The 14,648-nt window shown below is 51.6% G+C and overlaps 1 protein-coding gene across 2 annotated transcripts in view; it reads right to left on the minus strand.

The window, feature by feature from the left end:
• The window catches only part of SCAMP2 (secretory carrier membrane protein 2), a 29,963-nt gene that overhangs the window by 5,275 nt on the left and 10,040 nt on the right, over window positions 1-14,648 (minus strand). Inside the window, exons 2-7 of one of the 2 annotated variants that reach the window (XM_055099077.2) lie at window positions 5,563-5,631; window positions 5,003-5,101; window positions 4,349-4,477; window positions 3,052-3,169; window positions 2,336-2,464; window positions 1,502-1,661 (exon numbers count right to left, since the gene is read on the minus strand). In XM_055099077.2, the coding sequence (XP_054955052.1) occupies window positions 1,502-1,661; window positions 2,336-2,464; window positions 3,052-3,169; window positions 4,349-4,477; window positions 5,003-5,101; window positions 5,563-5,631 (704 nt within the window). The remainder of the gene's footprint in view (window positions 1-1,501; window positions 1,662-2,335; window positions 2,465-3,051; window positions 3,170-4,348; window positions 4,478-5,002; window positions 5,102-5,562; window positions 5,632-14,648) is intronic. The other variant, XM_003811093.4, reaches the window with a different exon arrangement.

A 14,648-nucleotide genomic window follows, 5' to 3' on the forward strand; every position in this document is an offset into this window, starting at 1 on the left:
GCCACTGCACTCCAGCCTGGGTGACAGAGTAAGACTCTGTCTCAGAAAAATAAGTAAATAAAAAATAAAGAACCTAACACTCCATCTCCTGGAGTACTTGCGTTTCATAACAGGCAAGAAAAACTAAGCCAATCTCTTAATAATAAGTAAATCTCTATATAATAAGTAAAATCTCTAATAATAAGTAAAACTAAGCAAATCTCTTAATAATAAAACTGTATGAGGCCAAGAATTTGAGACCAGCCTAGCCAACATGGCAAAACCCTGTCTCTACTAAAAACACAAAAATTAGCTGGGCGTGGTGGTGTGCGCCTGTAATCCCAGCTACTTGGGAGGCTGAGACAGGAGACTCACTTGAACCTGGGAGGCGGAGGTTGCAGTGAGCCGAGACTGCGCCATTGCACTCCAGCCTGGGTGACAGAGTGAGATTCTGTCTCAAAAAAACAAAACAGGCCGGGCACGGTGGTTCACACCCGTAATCCCAGCACTTTGGGAGGCCGAGACAGGTGGATCACTTGAGGTCACAAGTTCAAGACCAGCCTGGCCAACATGGGGAAACCCCATTGCTACTAAAAATACAAAAATTAGCCAGGTGTGATTGTGTGTGCCTGTAAGCCCAGCTACTCCGGAGGCTGAGGCAGGAGAATCACTTGAACCCAGGAGGAGGAGGTTGCAGTGAGCTGAGATCACATCATTGCACTCCAGCCTGGGTGACAGAGCGAGACTCCCTCTCAAAACAAAAACAATAGAACTTGAGGATACGTGGTAACAAAGAACAATGAGAAAAAAACAAAACCTGTACATCTGACTGGAAGAAAAAAATATTTGGGAAACAGGGGACACCAGACAAAACTCTCTCACGAGCTGAGGACTTCCATCTCTGTGTCCTTGAGGGCTAGATCACAGTGAGGGTTCAGGGCCTCCAGTGGTACAGGGATGGTTCAGCCACTACCCTAACCCCTCTTCCCAGGGCCTGCTGGGCTCCCAGCCCTGAAAGCATAAACCCTGAGGTACAATTCCAGAACCCCTGGGGGTCTGTAAGGTGTATCCAGCTATGTTCCCAGTATCTAGCTTAGGTGTTGGCACTCTTTATTGGGAAGCATCAATAGTCATGGAGAAAGAGCCCTGGAGAGCACTCATCTGATACTACCAGAGAAGCACACCTTAGAGCCTCAGAAGGGAGTTCCCAAAGAGCATCCCCTCCCTCTTCCCAGTAACGGCATCAGCCAGACTGGGAGCAGTGGGATGGCAGGTCCCTTCTCTAGGTCTCCTGTGCCTGGTCCAAGGACGGCCCAGAGCAGACCTCAGGTACAGAAACTGAGGAACGGGGCCCCCAATCTCTGCTCTGGGTGGGAACAGAGGAACACAATGTAGGGAAAGTGGATTTCCCTACATTCTATTCTGCTCTAAGACTCAGATGGGGTCCCAGGGCCTATAGCCCTTAGCCTGCTACCTGGGATGCCAGCCATAAAGTCTCACCCCTTGCCCCGGCCTCACTCACCTAAAGGCCTTATAGATGGGTCGGTACCAACAAAGGAAGGCACAGGGAGTGAAGATCAGAAACCACAGGATGGAGAGGCCAAAGTCCACTCCCTTGGAGCTGTTGCCCGAGAACCAGGCCAGGCAGGCAAGCAGGTTCAGAAACAGAGTCACTGAATGCACTGGGGAAGGGGACAGGACAGAGTTATGACTTGTGCCACAGTGGCTGAGGGGCTCCAATGTGGCAGCCACTCCCTAGGAGAGGTGAGGTTCATGCTGCGAAGGCAGCTGCTGAAACAGAGGAGCCCGCTCTGTACCTAGGCAGGGATAATTCCCATATCCTGGTTTTCTGGGACCTCAAAACCAGGGATCAAACTACGTTCCTGAGAGGTGATGGGACAGCCCGGGTATCTGAGGGGTGTGGAGGGAGGATGCAGACCCAGGGCTGGTCCTTGGGGAAGGAAGTCTTTCTCTTAGCAATGCTTTTCCCTGGCCCTGGATGGCCCCTGATAGAGCTGCAGGGGGAGTCTCCTTCCTCACCCCTCAGAGTTCACAGGCCTGTGGGCAGGGAAGGCCTTCACCTAAGGAGGGCCTTTTAGTGCAGTGAGCTCTGAAGGAACTTGGAAGCCTCTAGTTAGTCCCACCCTCCCTGATCGGTGGTCTGCCCCTTTCAAGGAGGTTTCCAGACAGGGGGCAGCCTGTGGGCAGAGGCATCTCCCCAACCCAGCCCAGGCACTGAGGAAGGCTGGAGTCTGCTGAAAGCCTGTATACCAGGGAGGAGCAGCCAGGGCCAAGATGGGGCTCTCAAGTCACACCCAATTCGCCCTTGCGCTTGGAAGGCAGGAGTGGGACTCACACATCCACAGATAGTAGAGCATCTTGCATATCCGCTGGTAGTCGGCAGGGATCTCTGTGGAGAAATCCTGATAGAAGCAGGGCTTCACAGGGCACCACGAGGGCAGGGGGGGCCAGTTGTTCTGTCTCACTGGGTAGGGGAAAAAGAGTGACAAGGTAAGGGCCCAGCCTCAGAAGGGGCATCGAGGTGCGTGCACGCCAGCATAGTGTATGGGCCAAACCAGGGTTCCCAGAGGGGCTCCAGCAAGCAGGGCTTGGAGTCTGCATGGAGCATGGAGTGGGACAGAACAGGATAATGGAACCCAAAGAGATACCAACAAGCTCACATGGAGATAACAGACCCCAAATGCACTGGGAAATACAGACAGCTAAATGGCCTAAGTGATTATTTTTATTAACAAGCAGCCCGTAAGTGTGAGAACTCAGTTCATCATCATTAGCAAGGAATTGTGGGACCAATGCCCCTATGCTATCAAAGAATCAAGGAATTTTAGAGCTAGGAAGGAATGCAGAAGTAATCTACAGCCATTACAACTACACTGCAGGTCTCCTGACTTGCAACTTACTGCTCTTCCCAGGACCAGCGTCCTGTGATGAGAAGAGCCCCACAAAACTCTAAGGCAGCTCAGGGTGAATGCTGGGAGGCCCTCCGCACAGGTTTCAGGACACTCTTCTATGCCAGGCAGGGCAGCCCCAGGCCCCAGCAGCCTCCCTTACCATGCAAGTTGGCTACAGTGTTCTGCAGCTCCCGCTCCTTGCGTTCCAGCTCGGCAGCTTTCCTGTCCAGTTCTTCCTGCTGCCGGAGCAGGCCTGCCTGGGCTGCAGACACCACGGCCTGGAGAGAACAGGGGAGGTACAGGGACAGCCAGACACAACAAACAGAAACAGTGTCAGCCTGGGTAGGCAGGCAGAGAGGCCTTGCCCCAGGCAGGGACAGCCAGCAAGGAGTCCCAGAAGCAGTCCCCGCCCCACAGAGTGTCTTAGGTACCAGAGACCACCTTAGAGAGTCCAACCTGTCTTCCACTGCCCCCACACCTTCCTGACCCCTTGGCCATGACTAAGCTGTCCTCTCCCCTCATCCCTAAGCTTGAGTTGGGAAAACTACCCCCAGTGGCTTCTCCACCTCTTCCCCATACTGGGTCAAGGCAGAGCTCAGTGATTGTGACCTTTGGGAAAAAGACCTCACAAGAAACTAAACTATAACAAGAAACCCACAGACCCAAGCCTCATTTGAAGAGCCTGGTGGATGTGTAAGAAGGAAAACAGTGCAAGCCTGCTAACAGTGAGTGGAAAGGGGAGACACGTGAAGGCAGATGGCGTGTGCCTGAGCCTCAGGATCTGTACAAGCACCCTGCCCCATGGCCTGCCCCCAAGAGCTGCCTCCTGAGGTCCCCCTAAACTGCAACTGGCTACACCCCAGGACAGCCCCTTAGGTGTGGCCCTGCCCTGCCTGGCTTTAGTGGCATGCAGAGTCCACACTTATCTCCTCTCCAGGCGGGGTAGAGCCTCTGAGTAACAGTAAGGGACTGACTGTATGTGAGGCTGAACAGACCTGGCCCCGGGGCCCTGTACCTGCTGGCAGCTGCTGCCATTTGGGCCAGGTTCCTCCTGAAGGATGAGACTACAGTCCTTTTTAGGGAGAGATCTCAAACTGGTCATTTCACAGGATGACAAACCAGGCACATGTGTACACACACACGTATACACACACCAACCTCTCCAAAAGCTCTTCAAAGACCTAAGGCTGACTTGGAGAGCCAAGTTTCAGGCACTGGGGGCGGAAGCAGGAGCAGAACTGACCCCGCTGTGCCACGCTGGGGGTCTTGACCTCCTCCAAGTCTGTGACGCCAGTTGAGAAGGACCCAGCTCCCTACAGCCCACCACCCAGCTGCACAGAAAGGCAACTCCGCATGTAAGGCCTGCCTCACCTCCACAGGGCTCTGGGGCCTGGGAGGGGTGTGGGGCAGGCTCCGGGTGCCCTGCCCTTCCTCCTGCTCATCTACATTAGGCCTACCTTCGGAAGCTTTCGCATGTAGCTGTCTCTGAGAATACTTTCTCCTCCTAGGAGCATCTGCCTCTCTGAGAGCTCGCTCACTGCCAGGAATTGGGCAGGCGGGAACTTGCTGGCCTGTCTAAGCAGGAGCTGCAACACACAACTCCACCATGGGTCACGCTCATAGGGGCAGCGAGGGGCGCGGCGGGAGGGCAGTGAGGCAGCGCAGTGGAGCGCCAGGCACAAAGCAGGCAAGATTCACAGTATTTGGTGAAGGGACAAAGGAAGACAGGAAGGAAGGTGAGAATTAATGAAGTTAAAAAAAAAGAGAGAGATTCTGGGCCCCAAGGAAGAGAGAACAAGCCAAAGGCCCGAGGAGGATCTGGAGGGGTACAACAGGGACAAATGCCCTCTCTGGAGGCACCAAGGAGCCCGGCCTGGTGAGTAGAGCTTATTTCTCAGTGGTGGTGGTGGGTGGGATGGAGGGAGTAAGGATATTAATAGGCAGAGCAGCCCCTCTACTTGTAGGTGACCAGCTCCGAACAAATTAGCAAGAGGGCCCTTAGGGGGCCAAGGCTGAAAGCTCTCTGCTTGCCCCCAGCCTCAGGGCTCAGCTACTGGTCTGGATGATTCCCTCACTGGAGAGAAAAGGCCAGAGTTCTTTGTCAGCACTACCTGGGGGGTCGGCTGGGTTGGTTCCACTGATGGCTGGAGAACCGCTGGCTGTGAGGACCCAGGGAGTTGGGTGACAGGAACTGTTGTCGCTGCATTTGTCTACATGGAACAAATCAAAAGACAGAATTGAGTGGGACTCCATTAGCTGGTGACGAGGGGGCAAACCCAGAGCAGGATGAGTGATGTGCCCCTGCCTGTGAGGGGACTCCCTCGGGGCCTGCACTGGGCCTTCCCCTGTGGCTTCCCAGCCAACAAGCCTCAGGTTCAGGCCATCTGATCCCTAACCCGGCACCCCTGGGCTCGCTGGGTCCAGCACTCTTGGGCACTGCCCTGACCTCCTTGGGGAGGGGCCCCAGTCACAGATCCCAAGGGGAGAATTTTACAGAGCGTTTGGTGGCTTTGCCATCCTTACCCTGCCTCCCGGGTTCATGTTAGGACTGTCCCTTTGAGGACTGCCGCTTCTCAGAACTGCTTCTGTCCTTGCCAAGGATCCCTGCCCCGGACACCCCAGCACCACCCCAGAGGGCCATGGGACTTGGAAAGAGGGCCTGCTCACCAACCTCTGAGAAGGGGTTGAATTCCGCCAGGCTGCCCTGCGGGGCGTTGGTCAGCTGGGTCACAGAGGGATCCTAAGAAGGTGAAAAAAAGCCCTTAGACACAGTGGAGAAAACCCGGGCCAGGGGCCGGCGGGCGAGCCGGTGACGCCTGACTGAACCAGGGCAGCTGATCACCCTCCCGGGACCCTGAGAAGCCTCTCTGGAAGGGTCCTGTGCCTGCCTCTGCCACACCACAGCTGCGGTCCCTTCTCCCTTCCTGGAAAAGGTTCAGCCCAGAAGAGACCCAGAGCAAGCTTTACCCAGAAGCTTGAGAGTACACACCACACAGGCTCCTGTTGGTGCCCTATACAGATTCAAAATGGTTCATAGTATTTACCTCTAGGGAGTGGGTTTTTTTTTTTTTTTTTTTGCGGGGTGGGGTGCTGAGGGGCAAGTGAATGGGGTGGTGAGGGTAGAGACTTACTATTGACTTTATAACCTTTCTGTACTGTTTTACTTATTATTCATTTATTCCTCTTATTTTATATTTTTTTATTTTTTCGAGACAGAGTCTTGTTCTGTCACCCAGGCTGGAGTGCAGTGGCGCAATCTCGGCTCACTGCAACCTCCGCCTCCTGGGTTGAAGCGATTCTCCTGCCTCAGCCTCCTGAGTAGCTGGGACTATAGGCGCCCGCCACCATACCCGGCTAATTTTTGTATTTTTAGTAGAGACAGGGTTTCACCATGTTGGCCAGGATGGTCTCAATCTCTTGACCTCGTGATCCGCCTGTCTCGGCCTCCCAAAGTGCTGAGATTACAGGCGTGAGCCACCATGCCTGGCCATTCCTCTTATTTTGTAAAAGACAGTCTAAGGTAGCCGGGCGCAGTAGCTCATGCCTGTAATCCCAGCACTTTGGGAGGCTGAGGCGGGTGGATCACCTGAGGTCGGGAGCTCAAGACCAGCCTGACCAACATGGAGAAACCCCGTCTCTACTAAAAATATAAAATTAGCCAGGCGTGGTGGCGCATGCCTGTAATCCCAGCTACTCCGGAGGCTGAGGCAGGAGAATCACCTGAACCCGGGAGGCAGAGGTTGCAGTGAGCCCAGATCGTGCCATTGCTCTCCAGCCTGGGCAACAAGAGCAAAACTCCATCTCAAAAAAAAAAAAAAAAGATAGTCTAAGTTTCTAGAACAAAAACATGCTGCTGGCTGCCAGTACTGATTTTATTAAATCGGGCACACTTGCTAAGAGCAGAGATATGATGAGCTGAGGTGAAAATTCAAGAAAATGTTTTTGGGTTTCAGGGGTTTTTTAAAGTCTTTTCATAAAATCCAAGAATGTCCTCAGAACACAACCTTGTCTCCCTTTCCCATCTGATCTCTGCATGGGGCTCTGCCATCCTCTTTACTGCGCCCCTGCTGGCCTGGGGCAGTTGTCTTCACCCTGCCCTGCCCCAAGGAGAGCTCCTCCACACCCTCCCCTTCCTAGTAACAGATGCAGGGCTCAGGTCCAGCTTCACAGCCATGCCTGGGCTCCATGAGGAACAGCCCTGAGGGTGGCCAAATTCAGGGCTGTTCCTGCCTGTGGAGACACCGCTTGGGTTCCACACCTCACCCCACACCCCTAATTATTAAACCAGATGCTCCCATACTTCAGGCCCAGCCTCATCTCCACCGGAAGCCTCTGCAGAGCCAGTTCTTTTTTTTTTTTTTTTTTTTTTTAAGACAGAGTCACGCTCTGTCACCCAGGCTGAAGTGCAGTGGCATGATCTCGGCTCACTGCAGCCTCTGCCTTCTGGGCTCAAGCTATTCTCGTGCCTCAGCCTCCTGAGTAGCTGGGATTACAGGCACCTGCCACCACGCCTAGCTAATTTTTATATTTTTAGTAGAGATGGGGTTTCACCATGTTGGGCAAGCTGGTCTTGAACTCCTGACCTCAGGTGATCCACTCACCTCAGCTTCCCAAAGTACTGGGATTACAGACGTGAGCCACTGCACCTGGCCTCCAGTTCTTTTTTTTTTTTTTTTCCTTTTTCTTTTTTAGAGACAGGGTCTCACTCTGTTGCCCAGGCTGGAGTACAGTGGTGCAATCATAGCTCATGGTAGCCTCAAACTCCTGGGCTCAAGCATTCCTCCCACCTCAGCCTCCGGAGTAACCAGGACTACACACATGAGCCACCAGGCCTGGCTGATTTTTAAAGTTTTTTTGTAGAGATGGGGTCTTGCTTTGTTGCCCAGGCTGGTTTTGAAGTCCTAGGCTCAAGTGATCCTCCCACCCTGGGCTCCCAAAGCACTAGGATTACAAATGTGAGCCACCTTGCCCTGTCCAGATCCAATTGTTAAATACAATGCTAATATTAGACATAGCCACAGAGTGACCCCCTCAGTTTACAGATGTAGAAACTGATATTCACCATGATCCTAGGACCCAAAATGGGAGCTCTCTCCTTACTCTGAATATTTATAGAGCTGAAGGTTAGCATTGAATATGTTCTCTGGTTTTATCACAGATACTTCCTCTTATCTCTTATCTTCCCACCTGAGCCACCAGTTCATAGAGGGTATGACTGTCTGACTGCCTCCAGGCATACAGCCAGAACTCACTGTGTCTGGACGGGCCTCATACTACAGCCTCCACCCCTTCCAACCTCCTCTGCGACAGACTGTGGCTATGTCCTTCCTGCTGAACACCACCTCTGCCCTGATGGCTCCTGCAACTTGGACAAAGTGACAAGGTGAAGTTCAGGAGGCTCTGTGTTGCTGAAGAATTGGCCTTGAGGTTATTTCATGCCTGAATGACCAGTGGTTTACTACCAGAATCATCTGGCTTCCTGCAAGGAAGATTTGGGACTTGGTATCTGTTCCCCTCTCAGACTCAGCAGACACCTAGCCACCGCTGAAGTCACTGAAATCGGATCTACCATCCACAGAAGTGGCTCCTCGAGTCTGAGTCACCAGAGGACAGAGGAAGAGGGGCCACTCTGGTAGCAGTTTCAGGTAATGGCAAACAGACATCTGGCCAAGGTGCACATGTTTAATAGGTGATCTCCAGGCCCACAAAGAGATGCCATTTCCTTTATGAATGGCAGACAGAAGGGGACTGTGATGGGGATCATAGGGTGACTGCCCTGTCCACTCTGATCCCTCCCTTTTTCCTAAAATCTTAAAGACATGGCCTTGGACTCCTCATAAACAAATCTGATCTCCATGATTAAGTTAGAAACTCCCTGCAGCCATGTGCATCTGTGTCTAGTTCATATTCTAGTTCCTTGGTGCTTGGTGAAGGGCCCGTGGCAGCACAGCAGCTCAGCGGTTTGAGAAGACACGCAGCACGCTGTAGGGCCTCCCTCTTTTTAGGAAGCACTGCCCAAGTGCCAGGGCATAGCAAACAGGAGGCACCTGCATCACAACAGTAGCCCAAGGGCCTGGAAGCACGTTGCCTAGGAAGAGCAACCTAAAACGCTGAGACAAGTGGATATTTTCCCATCTAAGAAAACCTAGGCTCTTTCTGAAAGATCTGCGTGGCTTCAAGACAAGCTGAGCCCTGGCAAGAAAGGGAGGGAGGAGGAGGGACTGGGGAAGGAAGCTGACATTTACTTAGTGTCTACGGTGTGCCAAACTCACCACACAATGATGCTACTGTGAAATTCTAGTCACCCCAGAACTAGCCAGTGTCGAGTTGTCAGAAAAGAGGGTTTTACTGGCCTTCCTTGACCTGGTTCTTCAAGAGACTTATGACCCCCTAATCCACTATTTATAATGACTTTACTGCTCTCCTGGTACCTAGGGTGGTACTAGTTATACTCCATACTTGGGAGAGCTGAGTCACTCCAATCAGCTTCTCTGTTCTGCGGCTCAGCTCGGGACCCTGGCTGAGAAAAGCTACAATACAGCTCCTCATTTAACCCTCACAACAGCCTTATGAGGAAGGAATATTTATATTTTGCAGCTGGAAAAGCTCAAGCTCAGAGAGGGGAAGTAGCTTGTCTTAAGATCTCAGGGGTAGTGTCTCAGCCAGATTTTGAATCCAAATCTGTCTCCAGGGACACAAGATGGTAAAGCTGAGTGGGGCAAAGCATCTCGAAGCCTGGTACGGAGCCTGACAAATTGAAGGCGCTCAGTGAATATGTGGCGGGATGAATGAGCCCCACTCCAGGAGGACACTGACAAGGGCTTCTGCTTGTTTCCTTGCTTCCTTCTTTCCTTCAAAGAGCTGGTTCTTTTTTTTTTTTTTTTTTGAGACGGAGTCTTGCTCTGTTACCCAGGCTGGAGTGCAGTGGCGCGATCTCAGCTCACCACAAGCTCCGCCTCCCGGGTTCACACCATTCTCCTGCCTCAGCCTCCCCAGTAGCTGGGACTACAGGCACCTGCCACCACGCCCGGCTAATTTTTTTGTATTTTTAGTAGAGATGGGGTTTCACTGTGTTAGCCAGGATGGTCTTGATTTCCTGACCTTGTGATCCGCCCACCTCAGCCTCCCAAAGTGGTGGGATTCAGGCGTGAGCCACCATGCCCGGTCCTAACTGGCTTTTAAATGGGTCAAGTAGGATGGTGAGGGCTAAGTTTCACCTACAAGGAGGAATAACCTAAAACTCCCCTGCAGTGCCACTCAGAGTGGCTACTGCCCTTTACTGAATTTGTAACAAATAAAAGGCTCTTAACCTCAGTTCTTTTCATTCAGCAACTAGCTACAGTGTGAGGAACATACCACAATGCATAAGACACAGCTCTCACCCTTCTGGAGTCCACAATCTGGTATCTGAGACAAGTGGGCACCCCCTGAAGGGGTGCTGGGGACCACGGCAAGGTGCAGAGCAAAAAACAGGAAGAAGGGGAGACACCTCAGTGGGCTTCAAGAAAGGCCAGGTTGTAGAAGGAAGACAGACAGCAAAGGCCCAGATCAGTAAGGCCCCCCACCACTGCAAGGCAGGGGGGCACTTCCACATAGCTGGGGGGGTAAAGGCAGTGAGGGAAGAGAGGCAGGCAGAGTTAGGCTGCAGCTCTCCCAGGAAGGGCCATGAAAACCACACTTTTTTTTTTTTGAGATGGAGTCTCGCTCTGTTGCCCAGGCTGGAGTGCAGTGGCGCAATCTCTGCTCACTACAATCTCCACCTCCCAGGTTGAAGCGATTCTCGTGCCTCAGCCTCCCGAGTAGCTAGGATTACAGGCACATACCACCACGCCTGGCTAATTAAAAACCACACTTGTCACTGGTTTGGAAACCTCATTCCATGCGTTTCACAGGTGCTGGCTGTCTGAGCTCTCTGTGACTTTTCCTTGCCTTCCCTTCCTGTATTCCACCCAGGCTCCCAGTGTGAGGTTTATTTCAGGCTCCAAATAAACACATTAAATAAATATCTTATCTCACAGACTAAAAAAAATTCAGGGCCAGCCGGGCACGGTGGCTCAAGCTTATAATCCAGCACTTTGGGAGGCTGAGGTGAGAGGGTTGCTTAAATCCAGTTTGAGATCAGCCTTGGCAACATAGCAAGACCCTGTCTCTTTTTTTTCATAGTAAAAATAAAAAATAAGTTTAGGCCTGGCGCGGTGGCTCAGGCCTGTAATCCCCGCACTTTGGGAGGCCAAGGCAGGCGGATCACCTGAGAACAGGAGTTTCAGACCAGCCAATATGGCCAACATGGTAAAACCCCATGTCTATTAAAAATACAAAAATTGGCTGGGTCTGGTGGCTCACACCTGTAATCCCAGCACTTTGGGAGGCCAAGGCAGGAGGATCACCTGAGACCAGGAGTTCTAGACCAGCCAACATGGCCAACATGGTGAAACCCCATCTCTATTAAAAATACAAAAATTGGCCAGGCGTGATGGCTCACGCCTGTAATCCTAGCACTTTGGGAAGCTGAGGCAGGTGGATCACCTGAGGTCAGGAGTTTGAGACCAGCCTGGCCAAGATGGCAAAACCCTGTATCTACTAAAAATACAAAATTAGCTGGGCATGGTGGCAGGCGCCTGTAATCCCAGCTACTTGGAAGGCTGAGGCAGGAGAATCGCTTGAACCTGGGAGGCGGAGGTTGCCGTGAGCCAAGATTGTGCCATTGCCCTCCAGCCTGGGAGACAGAGGAAGACTCCGTCTCAAAAAAAAAAAAAAAAAAAAAAAAGCCAGGTGTGGTGGTGCATGCCTGTAGTCCCAGCTACTTGGGAAGCTGAGGCAGGAGAATCACTTGAACCCAGGAGGAGGCTGCAGTAAGCTGAGATCACAGCGCAGCACTGCACTGCAGCCTGGGCAGCAGAGCAAGACTCTGTCTCAAAAAAATAAACAATAATAATAATAATAAATAAATTCTGGCCAGGCACGGTGGCTCATGCCTGTAATCCCAGCACTTTGGGAGGCTGAGGCGGGTAGATCACCTGAGGTCAGGAGTGTAAGACCAGTCTGGCTAACAAGGTGAAACCCCATCTCTACTAAAAGTACAAAAATTAGCCAGGCATGGTGGCGGGTGCCTGTAATCCCAGCTACTCAGGAGGCTGCAGCAGGAGAATCACTTGAACCCGGGAGGCAGAGGTTGCAGTGAGCCAAGATCGTGCCACTGCACTCCAGCCTGGGCAACAGAGCGAGACTCAACTCAGGGAAAAGTAAATAAATAAATAAATTTTAAAAAATTAAAAATTCAGGGTCATGCTGAGAGGCAGAGAGTCAGCAACACTCTGGAACCTCTGTGAAGTCCTATTGGCTTTGGAGATGAGGCTGAGTGTCACAGAGCACGAAAAAGCAATCATCCCCAGAGTGGCTAGCTGGGTCCCAGTGCACAAAGAGCCACAATTGACCTTGGTGCTCTCTGACCTGATACCTGAGAATCTGTCCTAAGAAAATATCACAAAAACATGTAAAAATCTGTACCTGCAATGATATTCATAGGACCAGGACTTACAATAGGAGAAAAAAGCACGAAACAAACATCCAATGACAGAGACCACAGGTATGTTTTGGTACGCATCCCCTTGAAGGCCCACAACGCCACTCGCATCCCCTTGAAGGCCCACAACGCCACTAAGCATCACAGCTATGAAGATGATGCGGCAATACAGAACAGGCTTTCTGGTCGGGCATGGTGGCTCACGCCTATAATCGCAACACTTTGGGAGGCCAAGGTGGGTGGATCACGAGGTCAGGAGATCGAGACCATCCTGGCTAACGCGGTGAAACCCTGTCTCTACTAAAAATACAAAACCAAATTAGCCGGGCGTGGTGGCGGGCGCCTGTAGTCCCAGCTACTCTGGAGGCTGAGGCGGGAGAATGGTGTGAACCCAGGAGGTGGAGCTTGCAGCGAGCCGAGGTCACGCCACTGCACTCCAGCCTGGGCAACAGAGCAAGACTCTGTCTCCAAAAAAAAAAAAAAAAAAAAAGAAAGAAAGAAAGAAAAGAAAAAGGCTTTGTTACATCAATACTAAATTATGGCCAGGCCCGGTAGCTCATGCCTATAATCCCAACACTTTGGGAGGCCGAGGCAGGCGGATCACTTGAGGTCAGGAGTTTGAGACCAGCCTGGCCAACAAGGTGAGAACCCGTCTCTACCCAAAAAAAAAAAAAAATACAAAAGTTAGCCAGGCGTGGTGGCATGCACCTGTATTCCCAGCTACTTTGGAGGCTGAGGCAGGAGAATCGCTTGAACCTGGGAGGTAGAGGTTGCAGTGAGTCGAGATCACATCACTGCACTCCAGCCTGGGTGACAGAGTGAGACTCTGTCTCAAAAAAAAAAAAAAAAAAATACAGGCCAGGTGCGATGGCTCACACCTATAATTCTAGCACTTTGGGAGGCCAAGGTGGGCAGATCACTTGAGATCAGGAGTTCAAGACCACCCTGGCCAACATGGTGAAACCCCTCACTACTAAAAATGCAAAAATTAGCAGGGCATGGTGGTGCATGCCTCTAATTCCAGGTACTTGGGAGGCTGAGGCAGGAGAACTGCTTGAACCCAGGAGGCAGAGGCTGCAGTGAGCCGAGATCACACCACTGCACTCCAGTCTGGGGGACAGAGTGAGACTCCATCTCAATAAATAAATAAATAAATAACAATGGTTGCAAATGACTGGTAGAAATATGGAAGACTTATTTTCTGTTTTCCAAATTTTCTATAATATGGTCATGTTATTTTGATTTTAAAAACACATATACATAATCCCAGCTACTTGGGAGGCTGAGGCAGCAGAACCGTTTGAACCAGGGAGGTAAAGGTTGCAGTGAGCTGAGATCGTGCCACTGCACTCCAGCCTGGGTGACAGGGCGAGACTCCATCTCAAAAAAAAAAAAAAAAAACCATACACACACATATACACACACACACACACACACACACACATATTTTTAAAAAGAGAAAGAAAAAAAAATAGGCTGGACACATGGCTCATGACTGTAATCCCAGCACTCTAAGAGGCTGAGGTGAGAGAACCGCATGAGCCCGGGAGTTAAGACCAGCCTGGGCATCATGATGAAACCCCGTCTCTACAGAGAATATGAAAATTAGGCCGGGTGCAGTGGCTCATACCTGTAATCCCAGCATTTTGGGAGGCTGAGGTGGGCGGATCACCTGAGGTTGGGAGTTTGAGATCAGCCTGGCCAGCATGATGAAACCCAGTTTCTACTAAAAATACAAAAATTAGCCGGGTGTGGTGGCAGGCGCCTGTAACCCCAGCTACTTGGGAAGCTGAGGCAAGAGAATCACTTGAACCTGGGAGGCGGGGAGATTGCAGTGAGTCGAGATCACTCCATTGCACTCCAGCCTGGGCAACAGAGCGAGACTCCGTCTCAAAAAAAAAAAAAAAAAAATCAGCCAGGTCTCGTGGTGGGTACCTGTGGTCCCAGCTACACTGGAGGCTGAGGCAGAACTGCCTGAGCCCAGGAGGTCGAGGCTGCAGTGAGCCATGATTGTGCTACTGCACCCTGGCCTGGGTGACAGAGACAGACCCCATCTCCAAAAAAAAAAAACAGTAAGTGAGCAAGGTACACTCTCAGGCCTCGCTTCCTGCCACCGGCTGCAATGTGTGGAACCCTTCAGAAAAGCAAGTCTGAGTCACCTGGCTGGGCATTCAAGGCCTTCCAGGACCTGGCACCAATCCTCTAAAGGAATCTACCCTCAAAATGGGACACTT

The sequence above is a fragment of the Pan paniscus genome, chromosome 16, assembly GCF_029289425.2.
Source record: "Pan paniscus chromosome 16, NHGRI_mPanPan1-v2.0_pri, whole genome shotgun sequence".
NCBI classification, from domain to species: domain Eukaryota; kingdom Metazoa; phylum Chordata; class Mammalia; order Primates; family Hominidae; genus Pan; species Pan paniscus.